Source organism: Eschscholzia californica, unplaced genomic scaffold (genome assembly GCF_041429995.1).
Source record: "Eschscholzia californica isolate CP2 unplaced genomic scaffold, dmEscCali1.0.p SCAF_1, whole genome shotgun sequence".
Lineage (NCBI taxonomy): Eukaryota > Viridiplantae > Streptophyta > Magnoliopsida > Ranunculales > Papaveraceae > Eschscholzia > Eschscholzia californica.
Genome location: NW_028238198.1, coordinates 37,864,488 through 37,886,576, shown reverse-complemented (window position 1 = coordinate 37,886,576; position 22,089 = coordinate 37,864,488). Strand labels below are relative to the sequence as shown.

At 35.6% G+C, this 22,089-nt stretch overlaps 2 protein-coding genes across 2 annotated transcripts; both read right to left on the bottom strand.

Moving 5' to 3' along the window:
* Positions 1-508: 508 nt before the first annotated feature.
* Positions 509-4,820, bottom strand: LOC147566600 (uncharacterized). Its single transcript, XM_086653091.1, has 7 exons — positions 2,915-4,820; positions 2,657-2,747; positions 2,339-2,496; positions 2,183-2,234; positions 1,663-1,742; positions 1,453-1,546; positions 509-1,348 (listed from the first exon to the last, which is right to left on the bottom strand). The coding sequence occupies exons 1-7, from the start codon at positions 4,511-4,513 to the stop codon at positions 603-605; spliced, it is 2,820 nt and encodes a 939-aa protein (XP_086509217.1). The 5' UTR covers positions 4,514-4,820; the 3' UTR covers positions 509-602.
* Positions 4,821-13,744: 8,924 nt separating this feature from the next.
* Positions 13,745-15,316, bottom strand: LOC147566599 (transcription termination factor MTERF8, chloroplastic-like). The gene has a single exon (XM_086653092.1). It carries the CDS (start codon positions 15,208-15,210, stop codon positions 14,056-14,058), a length of 1,155 nt encoding a protein of 384 aa, XP_086509218.1. The 5' UTR covers positions 15,211-15,316; the 3' UTR covers positions 13,745-14,055.
* Between the last annotated feature and the right edge of the window lie 6,773 nt (positions 15,317-22,089).

Here is a 22,089-nt window from a genome sequence, read left to right as displayed (position 1 = left end):
AGAAGCACCATTTTCAGTTTGCAGATAATGGAATTTTTCTGAAACCAGGCGATCTGAATTTTTTCTCAAACCAGGCGATCTGAAATGTTCTCTTTCCCATCACATAGTTGAGGAAGATGGGTGACTAGAAACTTGTGTGTTTGTATCTGAATGATGGATTAGTGAGGTTCAATTTTTACACCGGAATGTGTTTGTTTTTTTGCAAATTTAACACTTGGTATTGTTTGTCTTCTTTAATTCAGATTTTGAGTTGTGAATTTGATCTGGATGGTCGAATTTGGTTGATTGCGATTTTTTTTGGTTTCATTTTGTTTCACTCTACTCGGACACTAACGAAAAGACACATACAACAAACCCCTAGTCAAGGACAATTGCTAATAAGAATTGACAAACTATTTTTGTAACAAACATTGTGTTCAATCCTGGTCCAATCCATCATTTGCTTCCTATAGCTGATTAATGCTAATTGCCAGACAAAAAAAATCATGGAGAAAAATGAGCAAGTAAATTTTACTGAAAAAGCTCAAATAAACTTTACCATTCAATTAATTCTCATGTTTTCAAAATTGTTACCAAATTACATATATTAGTTGGAAGAAAGTTCATCTAAATGAGAGGTTAGGTGCTGGAGCTCTGTTTGATTCTCTTGATCCAGGACCCAAAAGATTGATTTGATTTTTAAGCCGAAGAGGCAATCCGAAATTCTGATAAACTCTTAGTTCACCACCTAATCCTGCTGTTACAATAACCATTCCCCATGCTGATCTATTGTTATGGTTACTATCTTCACACCACCTTGACGACGACGAAGAACAATTACTTGAAGATGAAATAGAAGGAGAATGTCCAAACTTAAGAGAAGAAGAAGAAGAAGTAACTGAAGAAAACGAAGAACTATCGTTGACACCCGAGTCAATTCGAGATGCATTTGCTAGTTCTTCCTCCCCACAAGATGCCGCTCTTTCTGTCACGCCATTATTCTTCTTCGGGAGAGGTGGAAGATTTTTCTTATGGGTTGTGGTGGGTGGAAGTTCGTCAGTAGGAGGAGGTCCGGGAGGAAGAATTGGCGGTGGATTTGATCGAGATGAGTATCGTTTTGATCTTGAAGATAAAAGTGATGAAGGTTCATGTTTGATACTACCAGGCCATGGTACTGCCATTGAAACATCTTTACATTGAAAATGTTCATGAGATTGAGTAGTAACAAAACCTTTGTTTTTCCAAGCAACTATATTTCGAAGCTCGTCTCGTTTCCACATGTATACTTGTGAATCTTCACTTGCACATATAACATATTTCCCATCTGCAGTAAATGATGCTGATATTTGACTGTTTGTGTTCTGAAAACCTGTCAATTCACGGCGAAAATATCAACATTAGCTACCGAAAAACTTGTTCTATAACATAGATTAAAGGAATATATATAACTTGAATGAAGTTACAGTATGATACCTCTAAATTTCTGAATGATGGTAGTGCCCTCTAAGACCCGAATCCGAGAATCAGCAGAGGTAATCAATACTTCAGAAGGATTACCTGGATCGAACTTTTAAGATCGAGAAAGAGATGGGATTTAACGGTAGTTAAAATCGTGCTGGATGAAAGTTAAAACTTCTCTTTTTCTTGGATAACAACTTTCAAGCTTTTAGCTTTAACAAATACCTGGAAACCGGTTATCTTTTTAGCTTGTGATTTTTTTCTCGTTTGAACGGCTATCTGCTCCTTTTGAAGTAGTTTGCTCTCTGAAACATTATACAAGATGAGCATAAAGATAGATGTTATGCTTCTACATTTTTTGACGTGTAAATCATTAACGCTACAAATTAGTATGTCGCCAGATCGATCACGCATTGCTTAGGAAGACATTCCACACATGGTTGTAGCACATTATCTTACATTTAGAATAGTGCTTCTGCGTAGCGTGGGGGCCTAGGCGGGTCAGATGGGAAGCCTTAGGTGATCTAGACAGGTTCATCCGAAGAAAAAACCCCGTTCTATGTGGAGCCTTGGGTGGTGTAGGTAGGCCCATGACAAGAACGCGTACAATGTGGAGATAGACTTAATGTGTCTGGGTAGTGCCTAAACAACGAAAAATGCGGCTGCTATAAGGAAATTTCACCTGTTTTTTTTTTCCGAAAAGAAAATTTTACCAACATTCATCTTTATTTGGAAGATTTCATACCAGATGTGTCGTATAAGCGGCAAGTCCCTTTATGTGAACCAACCAAAGCACCCTTGAATGACAAAAGGAAACCGAAGAAATCTATGTCAACTGAAAGGCTAGTTTAAATCTTCTGAAAGCTAATTTAGTCAATTGAAGAGAAAAAAGACGACTTACTTGCCCATCAGGAGTATAACAAGCAGCAGTAACCATTTCGTGTAGATCAGTCCATTCGACAACATGTCGGTCTGGTATACTCCATAATCGAACCTTAGCATCAAGTGAACCACTTATGAAGTAGGTATCATCGATCGGGTTGAAGCTTATACAAGTAACTGCTCAAATAAACCAAAATATATAATATCTTATCTTTAGACATAAACGAAAAGTGTTCGTAAACGACAAGTTTGTGACTGAAATATTCAAAACGACATACAAGTCCTCTAAACCATTCGAGTAGATTAACGACTTGAAGAAGAAGAAGAAGCATCTCACCATAATCATTGTGTGCAAATAGCTTCAAACAACTCTTGCTTTCCATGTCCCATAACCTAACAGTTTTGTCCATCGAGGACGAAAGCAATTGCTGCAAGAAACACATATTTCAATCCCTTGGGAGATATCAAAATTCTATCAACCATAGATTTGTTTTCGAAATGTTTGATAGTTTCTTGATAATAGTCTTAAGGATCTTAAAGAACGTGCTAGGAAAGCAGAAATATCGATTCGAGGAAGTAATATTTGAAAGTGTACCTGTGATTTAGACCAAGAGAGATCCAAGACATCATCCAAATGACCATGGAAAGAGCAAATGGGTTTATCTGTCAATGAGAAAACAGTCTCTGGCACAACAATATAATCAGGGATTTTTCCCTTTCTACTACTTGATGAAACTTTCCCTCTTTTCTTCCTTTCTGATGGCATCGAAGGAGTTTCCGAAAGAGGAGGTTGTTCATGAGAATGGGAAATAGATTGAGAATGAGAAAGATTCGCCATTGGATGAGCCGGACTTGAGTTCGCTTCATCGAGAGGTTTAGCCGATAAAACATCACAATCTACAACTTCCCAAACATGAATCACTCTATCTTCACCTGCAGTTGCAAGGAATCGAGCATCGTGGCTAAACCTAATACACCAAATTGAGCCTTGATGAGCTTGAATTTCTTGACACATATATAGACCAGTTAGTTCCTTATGTGACTTCCCATGTTGATGAACTCTAGTCCATTGTGAGGTAGTACTTGGATTTGTTGAACTTTTCATTGATTGTTGATGAATTAATGCATCTTTATCAATCATAAGTCCATTAATCGAATTTGCAAAACCCTTTATGTTCTTCAACAAAGATACACCCATTTTCTTGCTTGATCTAAAGCTCTTACTAAAATGAGCATTGGAATTCATTTTCTCATTACCATCATTTCCACCATCTCTATCACAACTAACATTTTCTCGACGCATCAATTCCTTAACAATAGGAGAGTGACCCACCGTTTTCTCGAATTCTTCCATTGTTAAATGCTTTCCAGTTTGAGCATCACTTAAGCTATTCCACATTCCGTTTTTATCTAACGCATTGACGATAAATTCCTTACCCGTATCAAGATTCTTTATGAAAAATGAACCCTCACATATGCTTTCCGACATCGTTAATCTAGCACCACCAAAGCCTTTTAAACCTCCAATATCAGCCTCTAGTTTTAATGGTTTCATAGAATCAAGAGGACATTGTAAGTTCTTTTGAGAAACAGATGGAATTGGAGTTGAAGGTGATCTAATAAGATGATTACATCTTTTTGAATCAACACCGAGTAATTGTTCTTTTCGAAGTTTAGCATCGACATAAGCTTCTGTTGGTATGTCAATATCCGATTTACATCGAAAAATCATAGTTGGAACCAATGTGGGAGGTAAAGGCAAAGGTAGACCAGGTGATTGTTGATCTTTCTTTTTTACCTCAATAGAAGATGGGACTGGTTCTGATTTTGTAATTGATTTTTCGAATTGAGAAGTCACCATTCTCAATAGAGATCTATTGCTAGTCAAACCCATACCTTGAAAGAGACGTTTACGACGATCTTTAATCGATCCAGGAGCTTCCATCCAGATATCATAATTATGTGTTGGTTCTTCCTGTTCTTCGAAATCGATATTGGTGGCTTTAAGATTAATGTAGTCTTTAGAGGATACGCAAGAAGCGAATGACATTCGATTAAGATCGTCATCTTCGTCTGATCCTGAAGAGCCAAAGTCTAGAGTTATGGCAGATGAGATTCTATCGAAGGATTCGAAGAATTCGTCTTCGTTCCCTAATCCATCCCATTCCATCATCATCGTCTTCCTGTCTGCCATTGCTAATGCACATTGGGTAGGACACACATGCAAAGGAAGAGAGAGAGAGAGAGACAAAGAGAGAAGAAAGAATTTTGAATTTCTGAGGTTTTGTTTTCAGATGGAAACGGCGGGAAAGAGGGGGAAAGGGTAACGATCAAAAACTGATTTTTGTTTGTGGTTGGGAAAAAATCAATCCTAGTTTAGCCTAAAGGAATTGATATCCTTAATAGTGAAAGGTTTTGACCGTTTCTTCCCTTTGAAGGACCACTCTTGTGATTACTCTAAAATTAGGTAAAATTCTATTCATACCATACCCAACATGTGTAGTAACATGTGTAGTTCACATTATTTCTCATAAGTTTTGAAATTGCAAAATATAGTTTACCTCCCTTCAGTCTAGGACACTCCCTCTTAAGTTCATGAAGTCTTGGAATCGAGTGTCGATGGAAATAATTTAGGGAGATTTTGACCTTGATCCTCGCTATTATATCAATATTAGGACTACACCCCCATTTTCTATAAACTTTTGATTTACACCCCCACCTGGATGGAAAACAAAAAAACGTCGTTAAGTTTGAAGTGTGCGAATAACACATACGAATTTGGACAAAATTACCCTTCTCTATATTAATATCTCCAACTCAAGTCCATAATCTTCATCATCATCATCTTCTTCCTCTTCACCATCAATCACCTTTATCATCACCACCACTACACCCTCACCATCAATCACCACCACTACACCTTCAGTCCTTCACCACCATCAACCCATTACTAGTTACCCATCACCATCCATCTCGTTATGATTTTAACTAGAAGAAAAAATTACAGTTTTGTACTCATAAAAGATATTCATTACTTTCTCACTCTACCTTTCCTCTTCACAATTACAAGAAGAGCTAGACTTCCTAAACGCATTTAATTAGTTTGTATTTGATCTCATTTAATGGGAAAGGGGGAAGGAATTTCATAGATAAGTGCAATAGAAAGAGCTTTTAGGTCTCCTTCAAAGAAAAACGAAAATAGTTCTAATGCTCGATGAAGAGAAGAACGTGGACAAGCAGGGGCGGCCCAGGCCCAAAGCAGCCAAAGCAGCTGCTTTGGGCCCCATTTTGGAGAAGGCCCCAAAGGTATAGATTTTATAGGCACACAATCAGAAAAAAAATTAAAAAACTATTGTCCGTTTGAATTAGAGCAACTCCAACGTGGGGCTCGGGCTCCCAATTTTGGGAGCCCCTGAATTTTGGGAGCCCCGGGGCTTTCCTCAATTCCAACGTTGGGCTCCCAACCGGGGCTCCCAAATCAATATATTATACGTGTGCGAAGTATGTGTGCGAAATTTTGATTTTAAATTTCGACTATAAATTATTAGATTTCGACTATGAATTAAAATGTGATATTATTCGAGAGAGATAATTTCAAAAAGATAAACACAAAAAAAAACACAAAAATAAAAATTAGAGAAAAATACTTAAAAAAGTAGTATTTAAAATAATAAGAATATTAAAAAAAAAATTAGTTTAAAAAAAAAATTAAAAAAATTAAAAAAAAATAAAATAAGGTGGGGTGGATCCCCTTTTTAGGGGATCCACCCCAAAATAGTCGTTGGGAGACCCCCAACGGCTATATTTGGGGCTGGGAGCCCGGGAGCCCAGCCCCGGGGCTCCCGGGTTGGAGGGCTGGGGCTGGGGCTCCCAAAATTTGAATTGGGAGCCCCAGCCCCACCCACGTTGGAGCTGCTCTTAGTCCGCCATTCTTGAGAAGAATTGCGCGTCCCAGATTGTTAAGAGAAGTTGCACGTGACTCCTGGGCCTACCTCCAATTAATAAACCAACCAATTAAGAAAGAACCCAATTTGAAAAGGAAACCTAATAACCTAGGCTTCACCCAATTTCTATTTTATTAAACCTAAAACTAAACTCCTCTCTCTTTAATTTCCTGCTTTCCTGTTATGTTTAATTTTTCTACTTTCTTCTCTTTCTTTCTTTCTTTCCATCCCTTTTCATCTTAATAGCCTTATTTCTTATTCTTCTCTTTCTAAATTTTGTTATGTAAGTTAATTTTGTTATCTCTACAGTGTACTCATCTTCTATTGGTTGGTTATGTTATAGGATCTTTACGACTTTACCAACTACAATGTATGTAATTCTTAATTAGATCTTTCAATGTTATTTTTTTATGCAACAAATATGTGAAATAATTATTGTCACTATTACACTAGATATTTTTTCATATTATATGATGTTGAATTTATATAATTGGACTATTTGATAGACAATGATTGTCGGTCTAAACTTTTCTATTTTAGGTCTAAGTTTTGACATTATACTTAAATTATTTCATTGATATTTAGTGTAGCAATGAAGCATACATACGAATCAGGACATACTAAGAGAAAAAAGAAAAAAAGATTAGAGATATCAGCAAAATCTCAAGAAGGTTCTCTAAATAATTATTTTACGACAACTAAAAAACCTGAGAATAATTCCAGACAAGAACCTCATAATGTGATTGAAGAATCTAGTAATGGAAATATGGTCGAAGAAATTGTTGGTGATGACGTTTTTTTTTTTGATGAAATGTTGGTGATGACGTTGGCCATCATAACACAAATGAAGAACATGAAAAGAAACTATTCCTGAAGAACATAGATACGAAGACGTTAGTGAGGAACTAGCGAAGGAGAACATTGATGAAGATATCGAGAACAAGAATACTAATAAAGATTTTAGTGATCCGGCTAGTTGGATAACAATTGATCAACCATTAAGGGACGTGTTAGTCGAAAGGGGACCTATTAGAGTATTAAGAGATGAAGATGATTTTCCAAAATTAAGAGACGCTTCTCTTCGACGTATTATACTCAACATTTATCTAATGGAGATAGACAAGATATGAAGTGGCTTGTGCATCTCAAAAGGCGAGAAGAATGTTTTCAAAACATATTTAGCTCGTTTCTATATGTAAATTGGATGCACTTTTTATAAAGTTTATAATTCATTTATATTTTTTACTTATACTTTTAGTACTAATTTAAATTGACGGTAATTTTTTTTTATAGTTACTGCACAAAGGCCCCAAATTTTGGTTCGCTTTAGGCCCCCAAATTACTTGGGCCGGCCCTGTGGACAAGAAGAAGAAAATGAAAAGGTGGGATTTTATGTTCTTTTCATCTTTTTAATTCATTTTACTAATTATGTTTTCTAGCATTTGGTTAATTATTTAATTTCTTGATTAATGTAATCTAATCTAAATCTTGGCTATTAACATAAGAGAGAGAAGTGAAGATGGATTTTCAGAAAAACATCAAACCCTGTAGAAATCAGTGATACAACATCAATCTAAAGAAAAAACAACAGCAGCGACACCAACGAACACCATTCCAACTGCAATGGATGACGATGGTGGAGGTGATGACGATAAAGATTGTGGTGATGATGATGACGATAAAATGGTGATGACAAAGAAGATGATGGTGATGATGGTTCTGAAGATAGAGATTATGGTGGTTGTGTATGTCGAAAAAGGTGGTGGTTTATGATGGATTGTATATCGAATTTAACATCAAGAATGAAGAAGCTGTATAAATTTGTTCAATGGCTTAAAATACAGATGACCTACTCTGTGATTATAACTTGAAAATATGGCCGCCTCTCCCTCCTTTTTCAAATATGGAGGATTATCTGATTATTTTTTCTTCCATTTAATTAATCTATTTTGGATCGATCACTTTTCTTTGAATGAATGTGGCTCCTAATTTAAGTGAAAGTGATGAAATTAAATCTTATGGCCATAAAGAGATTGATGGTGATGGGTTAACTAGTAATGGGATGATGGTGGTGAAGGTGGAGTGGTGGTGATGATGAAGGTGATTGATGGTGAAGAGGAAGATGATGATGATGAAAAAGATGATGATGGACTTGAGTTGAAGATGTTTATGTAGAGAAGGGTAATTTTGTCCAAATTTGCATGTGTTATTCGCATAAACAGCTTTTTTTTTGTTTCCATTCAGGTGGGGGTGTAAATCAAAAGTTTTAAAAAAACGGGGGTGTAGTCCTAATATTGATATAATAGTGGGGGTCAAGGTCAAAATCTCCCAATAATTTATCATCAAGTTTTATGTAATTTGGGCAATAAATAAAGTAGAGGTAGGAATAGATGGATCTTCACGTCCCCTATAATAACCCCAAAGGCCCAAAATATCTTAATTGACGATTATACTGCTCATTCAAATTCATGATGTATTGCATATTATAATCATGATGCATCAGTGTAGTTCAAATATAATGACTCTTGGAGACCAATCTCAAAAAAAAAAATTACAAAAAAAATTAATAAAGTCTAATCAGACTTTAAAGTTTTAGTAGGGGTTAGCAACTCCAACCTGGTGCAGCTGGGGAGGTCCAACCCCAGCCGGTTGGGTCTTAGCCCCAACCGACTAAAAGCCTCAACAAACTGTTGGGGATGTACCCAACGGTCATGTTGGGGATTAAATCCAACCGTTGGATGTGATCCAACGGCCAGATCTAACTGTTGGATCACATCCAACGAGTCCAATTTTTGTTTTTAAATATATTATCTTTTAATCTATTTAGTTTTTGTTTTTTTCTTTTAAATGTAATAATTTTTTTTTTTATTTCTTTTCTAAAATTTGATTAGTTTTTTTTTTCAAATCAAATTAGTTTTTTTTTTTAAAAAAATTATTTCAAAAATAGTTCAAAATAGTTTAAACATTTTTCGCACACCCACAAAAAACCCAGATACGCGTTTTCCACATGCACAAATTTTAGGTCTCAAGAGAGACTGAGGTTAAAGTTGAATTTTTAGAGTTGAGCTGAGGCTGAAAGTTTTAAGTGAAAATGTGGGTTTTAGGGCCTAAGACAGGCCGAGGTTGGACTTGCTCTAAGAGCAACTCCAACCCGGACCTGGCTGAGGCCAAAAATTCAAATTTTTGGCCTCGGCCAGGATCTCCAACCCTAGTCGGTTGGGGCGGAGGCCCCAGCCTATGCTTCAGTCGCCCCTAACATTAGGGGCGACTGAAGGTCCCCAACGGTCATATTGGGGATGATCTTGGTTGTTGGAAAAAATCCAACGGCCAAGATCTTCTTTTTTTTCGTTTTTTTAATGTAATTAGTTTTAATTTTTTTTCAACTCTAAAAAAAACTTCCACATTAATAATTAAAATACATTTAACGAAAGTTTTTGTCCCCGAATAATTTTTCAACCTTGGAAAAAAAAAATATTATTTCGAAAATAGTTCAAACACGTATTTTGTATGTACACAAAACGACACACGTTTCTCGTACACCAACAAAGACGTCACACACGCATTTCCCACGTAAACAAATTTTCGGCCTCAAGAGAGGCTGGGGTTGGAGCTGAATTTTTTAGGCTGAGCTGAGGACAAAAATTTTGGGTGAAAAAGTGATTTTTTTCGACCTAAGACAGACTGGGGTTGGAGTTGCTCTAATAAAGTAAGGTCCTTCAAACAATTAATACAATTTCTTAAAAAGACAAATCTCATTGTATCCACTACCTCTTTTTCTTTTTCAAGTCAACACACCTTGTAATTTTTGAAGGATTTGTGAAGTCTATTATATATGTACTCCAAATATTAAATGGGAATATTGTACATTGGACAACTATGGTGGTAATGATAAATAACATAGTAATTACTAGTAGGGGTGAGCAGAAACCGAACCAATTGGCCGAACCAAACCAAGTCGAACCGTACCGACCGATTTTTAGGCCGAACCGATCACCGTTCGACTCGGTTCGGCCGAAAAACCGAACAACCCTAATTCGGCTTGGTTTGGCCTCGACTTGAGTTTCTAGAAACCGCCCAAACCGAACCGACCGAACCCTAAGAAAAAATGAAATAATAATTTTGTAAAGTTAGAAAGTGCTAAACTAAAAAATAAAAAAATTAGAAAACCACTAATCGAATCTTCCATACTACTATCCGTCCTCCTCCCTAGTTGTTGTTGTCGGCTTCATCAACCACCTATTCAACTTGATTTAAAAGTTTTGAAGGTAAGTCTTCACTGATTTTCTATTTACCACAACTTATTCTTAGTTAATAACTTAGAATTATAGATTTTCTATTCGTACTTCTATTTATTTATTTATTTATTTTTGTAATCGTGGAAAAGTACGATGAATTTTTAATTTTTATTTTCAGCATATGTAATGGTGGAAAAGTATGATAAGTTCTTAATTTTTATTTTCGGTGTATGCAATGAAATGAATGACATTAGTTTACAATTTTCTCTAAATTGTGATCGGTTAAACCGATCAATCGAACTCAACCGAGCCGAACCAAACCGAGTCGAACCATGTCGGCCGGCCGAATGTTCGGCTCGACTTCGGCCGACGATTTAGTCAAACCGTCACTTATTGGTTCGGCTTCGGCTCGAGCCAAAACCGAAAAAAACCGACCGTTTCTCACCCCTAATTACTAGCAAACCCATTACAATCTTAGCTAAAAAGTTCTCGTCACAATACGTTCAATCAGGGGCTGCCAGAGGCTCAATACAACCAAAGTAGCTTCCTCGTCACAATATGTGCAATCAGGGGCGGCCAGAGGCTCAATACAACCAAAGTAGCTTCTTGGGGACTCACATGAACTAGGGGTCTCAAAATAATAGTAGTAGCTTAAAGGCCCCCTTTAGTGACAAAAAAAGAAGCCAGCAACATGTTGCTTTTTGCTCTATAATGGGACTGCACCAACCTAGTAAACCATGACATGATGCAACACGTACGCTGAAAATGATACTTGGCCTAAAAATCTTGGTCGAGTATGGCCCGAGTGATGATATGACATATAGTATACTCAGCAAAAATGAACCTGCTACATCAGCGCTCAGACTATTATTCAAGTAAGTTATATTTCAGAGAGCTAAGGAAGAAAAATGTCTTCAACAAAAAAAAAAAGGAAGAAAAAGGTGATCTCCCAGATACTGGTGTTTGGAGATTTCTTTCCATTATTACTTGCAGTATTTATCATTAGTTTTGCTTCTATCATAATTTCCTGTAATTGTTGATTAGTAGAAGCGTCAAGATTTTATTTTCGAAACTATGTAAGAAAAGCCCAAAATTTGGGCTCAAATACGAAAAAAACCCACTCGGGGAATAATAATGTAAAAAAAACCCAATTTTTAAACTGTTGGCAACACTTTTGAAACTGTTGACAACATATATAATTATGTTCTTAATTATGTGTGAACAAAAACAAATTTGCTCATACATTTACAAAATTGTTGAGAGCAAATACAAAATTGTTGAGAGCAAACTGTGTTTTGTTCAGAAATTTGCAAAACTGTTTTGTAATTTCAACTTTTGGATTTTTTTTGCATTATTATTCCGGGTTGGGCTTCATTTGATATTTTGACCCGAATTTTGGGCCTTATAATTTTCCTCTCTTTTCTCTACATCAAGTGTTCCTATAAAGTTTTGAATGCATATTTTACAAACTTGGACGTTATAACGGCACAGCAAAATTTTGGGTATTATCGGACATTCGGTTGTACTAGGCTCTAAAGAATCATAGTTGAACTTTTTCTACCTCGTTTTCCATCTTGAATTCCGTCCGTTGGCAAGTATGTCCTTGTTTAAGCTTGTCCATTTCCTCAAAATCAAGATCCATATTTTGGCCCAGACCAACTACCTTCACTTCGATACCATTTTGAATCTTATTGTTGCGGGAGCCTCTATACAGTGTCTTCAGTTCCTGCTTTTCTTTTTCGTAATTGTCAACAAAATCTAAGGGGAATGATGTTGTGTCGCGAATCCAAGATCTCAAAGGTGGAAACCAACTTGGTAACTACTCAACCCCAGAGTTGTTTCTGGCCCATCGGTCAAGTATGATTCCAACCCATTTTCGGACTCCAATGAAAAAAGTAATCTTTCTTAACTAGGATTTACATCTCTCAGAGACAATAATATATTCATGCCTTTTAGTTCCTCCACAGTCAGAGTAATCTCAGTTGCCCAGAGTAGGTTTCTTCCTTCCAGAACATTTTTCAAAAATTTCTTACACAAAATCTACCCTAGGAATCAATCTGACTGAACCTTAGGCACCACAAGCTCATCTAATAGTCCTAGAGTGTTATTACATGGATCATCATCATAACCACAGAACTCATTTAGTAATTCTTCTACTTTCCCTTATTTCTTCTTCTTTTTCTTTCTCCCCATTTTCTTCCACTTTCTTCCATGGTGTTTTTAGATTGAGAAACAGAATAACAATTGCTAAACAAAAAAAAATAACAATAATCATGGTTCAAGTACTTCGGTGTTTCTTGAATCAGATTCAAATATCCAGTATCAGGTGTACATTGTACAGTATCAATTTAATTTCCTAATTTCTTGAATCAGATGCAAAAATGAGTTCTCTGGAATCTTGGAAAGAAGCCTAACTGATGGAAAAACAGTGTAGTTCTCCTATCTCCAGAAAGAACTGTAAAATTAGTGGAAAGAAGGAAAAGATATTCACCATGATCATGCCTTGGAAGAACTTGATAGTGCGAAAGAAGTGGTTATTTCTGAGATTTGCCATTATTGTTGGTTGAGAGTTTGCTTCTATGCAGGGACGGAACTAGGAGGAGTAGCCAAGGGGGGCCGAACCAAAAAAAAAAAAGTGAAAAATCTAAGTCTACCAGTGCTCGAACCCAGGTCTCTCACATATGAAACTCGGACCTCTACCATCTCACCCACACTACATATATGTTATGAGTATGACTCGAACTCTATTTAGCCGATAAACCAGAGAGCAATCAGCATTTCTAAAACAATTTACGGCAAGTCAAGGGGGGCCATGGCCCCCTTTGGCCTGCATGTAGATCCGTCCCTGCTTCTATGGTTGGAGGGAGGAAACTAAGAGAATATAAACAAGGGTAAAAAGTTATATAACAAACAAGTTTTGTGTCAATAGGTGGAGTGGAAACTTTAGATAATTGAGATTTAGACGAACATAACCTAAGAGCATAAATAAAAGCATCGTACTCGTAGCACCAAAGTGAACCACAAAATATCCACCCATCAAAGCGATATTGAGGTGTTGGCATCAACCAATCGACGTGTAAAACACTAATTACGGTAATCTTAAAGTAGCTGCCTATTCTTATAAAGTATTCGTGTTTCCTAAATTTATATATGTATATATATACATATATGATATACCGTGTATCTAATACCAGCACATTACGGGATAAGAACTTAACCCACATTATTGTCTGTTTTCAGTGAACATTGCACAAAGTGAACACATCAACATAATCTCTATCTATCTTTCAGTTTTTCCGAGCAAGTTTATCATACTTCGAACAAAAGATGTTGTAGCTTTAATATCACAATCAAAATTTGGAGAACGAAATACAAACAGCTTCAAATTTAAACCCTACAAAATTTCAACTACAAATACTCCAATGCATAAGATCTACACTAACACAGAAAATGAAACTATGGTTAAAGAATACGAAAGCTCTACCTCATCCAAATTGCAATGCTAGTCCGAAATGAATGACAAATCCAAACTCGGGTTTTCTTGCCGAAAATCAGGCTCATTCTTCTTCAATTAAATACTCCTCTATCGTTCCCCCTGTGCAGTCTTTATAAGCTCCAATAGATTCCGATCCAAGTTCATCCTTGAACTTATCAACATACTCCTTGATAAATCTATTATCATTCATGATAAAGATTTTATGAAACTTAACTTCATCCGGTACTAAACCCTTTGATTGCAAAACCCTAATAAAGTTATACCGAGGCATCATCTTTCGTCCAAGACTATGACGAAGTTGAGAACAATATTTCAAAAAGGTTGGCACATCATATCCTACTTCATTCATAAAGAAATCCAAATTCCTCTTCATATATTCATCGCTAGATCGAAAAAATGAAGGTAATGCCCTAAATAACTTAGCAACATCAGTATTTTCAAATCCATAACTACTCAAAATCTTCAATTTCCTAGAAAATTTCTCCTTGGGCATTATTATAACTACCTGAAGTGCATCAGCAAAATTAAAGTCTTTTGGATTAAACCCCATTTCTTCTACAGTCTTATAAACTGAAATCAAATGTTCAAATTTCAAAAGCAAAACGATTGGGGATTTATAAACAAGTGATGAAATTGAAGAAGAACTCAAACCCTTTTCCCTTAAAAAATTAAGGTTCTTAGATGGTTTATCATTGGGATCATTAGTTAGAACCCAAGCGCATTTTTTGATAACTCGACGAACTTTCTGATCATCATCTTGAAGTATCTGACGAAGGAAATTAATAGCAGGAATTAGTCTACCTTGAACACTATTACCCAAGCAGACAGCGGAAGAAGCAACAAGATCAGCAAGTTCTTCACCGGTGGCACCAAGAGATTCAAAGAGTTTGATTTTGGGGAGAAGATTGGTTTCGACATTGGACGTGAGGATGAGTGGTCGCCGGAGAACGGTGGAGGAGATTTGAGATTGGGTGAGACCGATTGAGCGGAGAAAAGAAAGGACTGAATTTGGTTTATGTGGGGTTTTTATATGGAGGAGACGTTTTGATGCGTTTAGGGCAATATCTCTGGAGATACCAAGGGATTGAATTAGGTAATCTACAATGAATGGAGATGAAGATGAAGATGAAGATGTGATTGATGAGAATTGTGAGATCCGAGAAGAAGACGTAAGAGAAGAAAAGGGGTTTGTAAAGAGAAATTTTAATCTCTTCATCTTCTTCTTCTTCTCGGATTGGATTATTGGAAGGAGGGAGAGGGTTTACGGGTGGTTTTTGTTGTTATCTAGTTGAGTGCACTAGTGAAAAGGGACAAACAAAGACAATTGTGAGAAGGGAAGTTTTTTTTTTAAAGCCCTCCACATGAACTCCTTGACTTGTTTCAGTCTCATTGACCATTGACCAAACTTGGGAATAGCCCTGGAAGAATGGGTGAAAGCCCCAAAAAATGCTGGGTTAATGAGGTATTGCCCCAGTCCAAATCGAAAATGAGAGGGAACTCCAAAATGTCAGAGTAACCTGACATTTCCCTGTTTTTCTTTTTTTTATACCTATCTTGCCCATGGACATTAAGCCGCCACTCTCTTTAATGTCCAAATTGATTGGATATGCATTAAATGCAGAATCCAAATCTTGACGCCCAAATCTTCCAAATTAGATTTCTTCCCTAATCTTGCGCCCTATTTCCTGGTTTTTAGTTCTTCTTTCTCTCTCTACAGATCTTTATTATCTCTTGCTCTCCATTTTCTCTCTCTATTTTAACTTTCCAGATTCAAGAAAAAAATAGATTACTAACTAGTTATGATTTTGGGGAGAGGCTTGTTAGTTTAAGACAGAGATTCATCAACAAGTAAGATCTAATTTTTTTCTTTATCTCTCTAGCAGTACAACAGTACAACAAGCTTAAATTTTTTTTCTAGGGTGAAGATCAAAGAGGTTTAGATCTAAATTGAAGACCCAAATTTTGTTGAATCTTTTAGTACAAAATTTGGTATTTTTGTACGATTTTAAGACTATGAAAGTTGAAGATTGAAGACTCAGATTCAGAATTCAAGAACATGAAAGTTAAAGTTTGAAGAGTCAGATCCAGACAATTTCAGTATGTATGTATTATTTCGGTTTTCAAAGGCTTGATGATATTTTTTTTTTACATATGAGGATGAGAATGATACGAGGAGGGATTGTGTCTTTTTTTTCTAGTGTGACGTTGGTGATGAAGAAGAAGAAGATGATGATAAAGTGGGATTGGTTTGTATTTCATTTGTTGATGTTAATAAATTCAGATCAACTATTTTTCGATTTAATGGTGAAGAGTTAGATCGGTGATTTTTGGTTTATGGAAAAAAGCCAGATTCATTGGGATGTGTAAGCAGTAAATTTGGAAGCAACAAGTTTGGACATTGATTTATTAATGGCGAAGAATTTAAGTCTAATGTTTGTGTCTCTCTCTCCATCTCTCACACAATCTGAATCTAGATAGGAACCCTAAATCCAGATTCGCAGAGATCTGGAAGCATCAACTTTGGATTTAGGGTTTAAAATACCAAATGTTGGTTCTCTTTTATATATTGTATTTTCTTAATTTTATCTTATTACTCTATCTACATTTCTTCATCTCTCCATCTTAAATAGTTTCCTGTACAAGTAGCCATTAACTTAGATTATATCTCAATTACAGTACATAATATAGTGTACCTCTAATAAATAAGTTTACAGTACATAAATAGATGTAGTGGAGCATTCTGGCATCTGATTTGTTTAGTAGTTTATCATTGATTTTTTTATCCACCCAACTGTTCGGAGAACATTACAACATGTACAAAATGTGCTATTTGGTTCTCTCTACATTGTTCACTTGAAAATGTTATATTATTTAAGCATCCCTATACATACGTCCATGAACTTACTATGTTTGAATGTTTACACAATTTTGTTCCATGTACACCAGATTCATTCGTTACAAAAAACCCGAGTAGATTAGAGCCAACAAGATATATCGAAGAGGAAGAGGAAGGTTACTGAAGAACAGTTAGAATGTAACATACTTGTATTACTATCGAACTGCCCCTACTACAATTAGAATTGTTTAGGAAATAGATTTGTGTACAAGAAAAAAATTTGTGTACAGGAAATATGTCCGGGTACAGGGGAAAAAGTTGTGTACATGGCAGAAAGTTGGGTTTAGAGGAGAATGAAATCAATATCTATTTCACTATGTTTCATGAAATTGTTTGAATATGGTTTATCATATTAAGTTTCCCTGAATTTGTGAATGATTTTTTCTTGAAATCTAATTTACAGTACTGGACATTGGATTGTGTATTGTACATAATAAAATTTCTTATACTTTCTATTCAAGAAGTGTCTAATACATAACAAAATATCCAGCACATAAAAAAATGTCCAGTACATAACAAAATGTCTTATGAATTTTCAATGAAATAGTTTACCTTTTGACATGAATGTATAGGAAATTTTATTATGTACTGTACATAACAAAATTTCCTACACTTTCTTTTCAATAAGTGTTCAGTGCATAACAAAATGCCCAGTACATATGAAAATGTCCAGTACATAACAAACTTTCCCATACTTTCTAATCATATGTCTAGTACATAACAAAATGTCTTATGAATTTTTAATGAAATAGTTTACCTTTTGAAAGGAATGTACAGGAAATTTTATTATGTACTGTACATAACAAAATTTCCTACACTTTCTTTTCAATAAGTGTTCAATACATAACAAAATGCCCAGTACATATGAAAATGTCCAGTACATAACAAACTTTCCCATACTTTCTAATCATATGTCTAGTACATAACAAAATTTCTTATGAATTTTTAATGAAATAGTTTACCTTTTGAAAGGAATGTACAGGAAATTTTATTATGTACTGTACATAACAAAATTTCCTACACTTTCTTTTCAATAAGTGTTCAGTACATAACAAAATGCCCAGTACATATGAACATGTCCAGTACATAACAAAATTTCCCATACTTTCTAATCATATGTACATTACAATACTTTTGGTTATGTATTTTACATAATAAAATGTCTTGTAAATTTTTATTAAAATAAGTTACATTTTGGAAGGAATGTATAGGATATTTGATTATGTATTATACACAAGAAAATTCCCTATACTTTCTTCCGAGAAAGTGAAAGAAAATAGCTAGAAAGAGAAAAAATAGAAAAGTAATTCATTTCCTGTGCATAACTTTTTTTTCCCTGTACAAAACTTTTTTTTCCCTGTACAGAAAAAATAGAAAAGTAATTTATTTCCTCTGAACCCGACTTTCTTCCCTGTACAGGTCTGTTTTTCATCTCACTTGTTGATCCCACTTCAGGTTTGAAGGACTTTCCCTTCTTTTTATTACTTTCTCCTATTGTTTCTTCGGGTGTTTTTCTCTTTCGTATAGACCGGTCGGGTACTTCAGTAGTTTCCGTAGCTGGAGTCTGTAAACAAAATAAACCAGGAACAAACTTGTGTTACCCATTATAACAAACACTTTATAACTGACATTAAAAGTTCAATGTTATTTCATGGACATACATTTTTTCAGTACATGGGGATAGGTACAGTGTGTTATTAATCGAGAATAAGCCTGTTTACAATACACAAAATGATGTACTAGAAATCAATGTTTGTTCTAGTGCATAGCGTCATGTACTGGGAATAAGAAAATGCACAGGAAACAACTTTATAGGAAGTAGAAGAAATCAGTATAACCCCATTAGGACTCTTAAAAGTTCAATGTTATTTCATGGACATACATTTTTCATTACATGGGGATAGGTACAGTGTGTTATGAAGACCCTTTTTTGGTTAGCACATTTTACATTAACTCCATGAAATGTACAGGAAATATAATTATGCACTGGAAGTATAATTATGCACTGGAAATATATATATATATGTACAGTAAGGAAATTACTTTAGTTTTTGGATGTAGGGCTGCTCCACTGGCTTCCCCCTTCCCCTTAGTTTTGCCTTGTGATTTGCTGCTTACAACAACAGCTTCCTGTCATTGAAGACCACTTTTTGGTTAACACATTTTTACAATAACTCAATTAAATATACAGGAAATAATACTGTTACATTATTAAGTGTCCATTCTACTCGTTGAAGTGTTCAGGAAGAAATCATATGTACTGGAAATATATTTACGTACAGGTAATAAAAACATGTACTTTGACCAAACTGGGGTACGGGTAATGTCAAGGATCCTCTTATACAACCAGAATGCATTTTGGGAATATGTACATGAAATAAATTTATGTACAGGGAATACACTTGTGTACTGAAATGAAATTTGTGGACTACCTTTAAAGAAGTAATGTAATGTCAAATTTTTCATGTAGGGTGCAATGTTTTATGTACTGTAAAATATTGTAAATAAAAGCAAGACTTGCCTTTTCATTTCTGTTGCTTCTTCGTTTTCCCCTCTGATCTTCAATATGATCCGATTTTGACAGAATCTTAGATCTTGTTGTCATTGGTTCAATGATCGTTACCCGTTTCGCCGTCTTTTTTTGTGAGTTAGGGTTTACCATCTGCATGAAGGAAAGGCAAAATAGAAAACCGAAACTCAAAAACAAACTCAAAATCCCTAAAAACATAAACCCTAAAAACAAAAACAAACTCAAAAACCCTAAACTCTGTTACGAAAAAAACCAAGAACAAGATGTAGAAGTGAAGAGGCTACTCACTGTTCCAATCGAAGATGATTTTGAAAAGATGAAAGAGGATGTTGTTCGATTTTTGGTTCCTTTTGGTTTAGGAGTAAGTTGTTTTGCCCTAATATCACTCTGAACAAGATCTTTGAAGAAGAAATTTTGAATAGAGAAGAAAGGTTTAAAGAGAACAAGAGATTTTTTTTGAAGAAGAAAGTGGTTTTACTTTGGTTTCTCACCCAAGAACAGGATGAAAGTAAAGATTTTAGTGGGAAGAAGAAAGGTTTTTGGAGAGAGAAAGAAAAAGTGGAAGGCGTGGGTTTGAATTGAGGGGATGGGACGGTTGAGTGTAAATCAGGAAAGAAAAAGAGGTGCGTCAGAGATTTGGGAGAGATTTGGCGCGATTTTTTTCATTGGTTTTTTCGTTATTTCTCGAAAAGCCTTTGCCCTTTTCGTAATTTGTACTGCCAAACTGACAGAGAGGACCTGCCCCTAAGACTTATTCTGACGCGGGCCTGCATCTTATTGATGCTTCGTTTTTGGGGGTTTTGCCCAAGCCCTCTATTAATATAAGGTTCCCATTTCTATGGTTATAAAATAAAAAAATAAAAAATGCATAATGCCTCGAAACGACTAACATAGATCGTAGTCGAATACCCAAAAGAAAAAAATGCTATTTAAGACGAAGCATTTAAGCCTACAGGGGAGCCGAATCACGGGAGGACGTGTCTCTTTCCCGTAAAAAAAAATTAGATTTTGGGTTATTTCAACTTTAGTCCATGAAAGGTCTGAATATTGCCTTTGTTTCCCGATCATATAACAAATTTGTGAAGTTAATTCTATCAACATTCTAGATCATAAATAAAACTTTTCACCCCAGTAAAACTCACATTTAGATTCCTTGAATTCTGAAGAGTTGAATAAACTGCGTTTTTTGTTTGATTTGAAATACAGATTAATTGTATTTTTCGAGTTCTTTGTGCATTTCTACTTTCTTTTAGTTTGATTAGTTGTTGGATAAGTATAATATGAATCAGTTGTTGGGTTTTATGTAGTGATGCTTAAAAGGCCGGGTCGGGGCGGCCCGGCCTGGGCCTGTCCAGGCCGGGCCGGGCCTAGCCAACCCGGGTTGAAAATTTCCCGGGCCGGGCTCAACCCGGGTTGGTTATACAAGGGCCCAGCCCGGGACTGGGTATAGACCCAGGCCTGGCCGGGCCGGGTTGAATCCGGGCCGGGCCGGGCCAGCCCGGATTTTCTATAATATATTTTTTTTTAAAATATTTGAAAAACCAAAATTTAAATTAAAAAAAATACAAATCTATTATTTATTTTGAATATAAAAAATTAAAACTTTAGAGACGATTTTCTATAAATAATGACATGATTTAGAAATGACTTTCGGAAAGATTTTAGGAATAGTTAATAGGATATAATTTTCATAAATAAGTATAGAAAAGATTTTTAGAAAGAGTTTTTTGAATTGATTTTAGAAATATTTTGTGGAAATAATTATTAGAGGGTGACTTACATAAATAAATTAAGAAAAATAAATTAATAAGTTTAGGAAAGATTCTATGAAAAGATTCTATGAAAATCTTTCCTAAACTTATTAATTTATATAAATAGAAAAGATTTTAGGAATAGTCTACAACTTATGAAAAGAAGATGATTTACATAAATAGGTTAACAAGTTTAAGAAAGATTTTTGAAAAGATTTCGTGAGAGTGATTTTAGAAGTTACGTTTTGGAAATAATATAGAGGATGATTTAAACAGATAAATTAACAAGTTAGGAAAGATTTTTCCAAAATATTTTATGGAAATGAATATTTTAGGAACGATTTTGTTGGATAGATCTTTTCGAAAAGGAATGTTTTCAAATTATCTATGAAATTTTTAAAATAAGGCATGAAATAAAAAAAGAAAAAAAAAAGTAGGTTTTGACGGGCCTGGCCCGTCGGGCCCAAACCATAGGGCCAGCCCGGGCCCGGAATAGAACCCGGGTTGGCCAGGCCCGTTTTCCGTACGGGCCAGGCCGGGCCGGGCCGGTCCCGGGCCCAACCCGGGCCGGCCTGGCCTTTATAGCAACACTAGTTTTATGCATGCTTGGGCTCATTTAATGTTTGGGTCCACTTGCATATTGTAATTAATTGTGAGTGAGCCTCACCCATTCAACACTAGTCAAGACTATCTTGTCTTGTAGCTAGCACATGGGTGGGGCTCACCTCTAGAGAGAAGATGTCATTCAAAGTTTTTTTCTCTAGACAAATGTCTCACATCTTCCAACTAGTAAATATAAAGATGCCGTACTCGGGTACTCGGGAGCTTAAAGTGAAATTACTCTTTTGCCCTGAGGAGTAGTTTAACTTTGAGTTAAAGTCGGATTATGACTAAGTCGGTTGGATTAACCTAATCAGT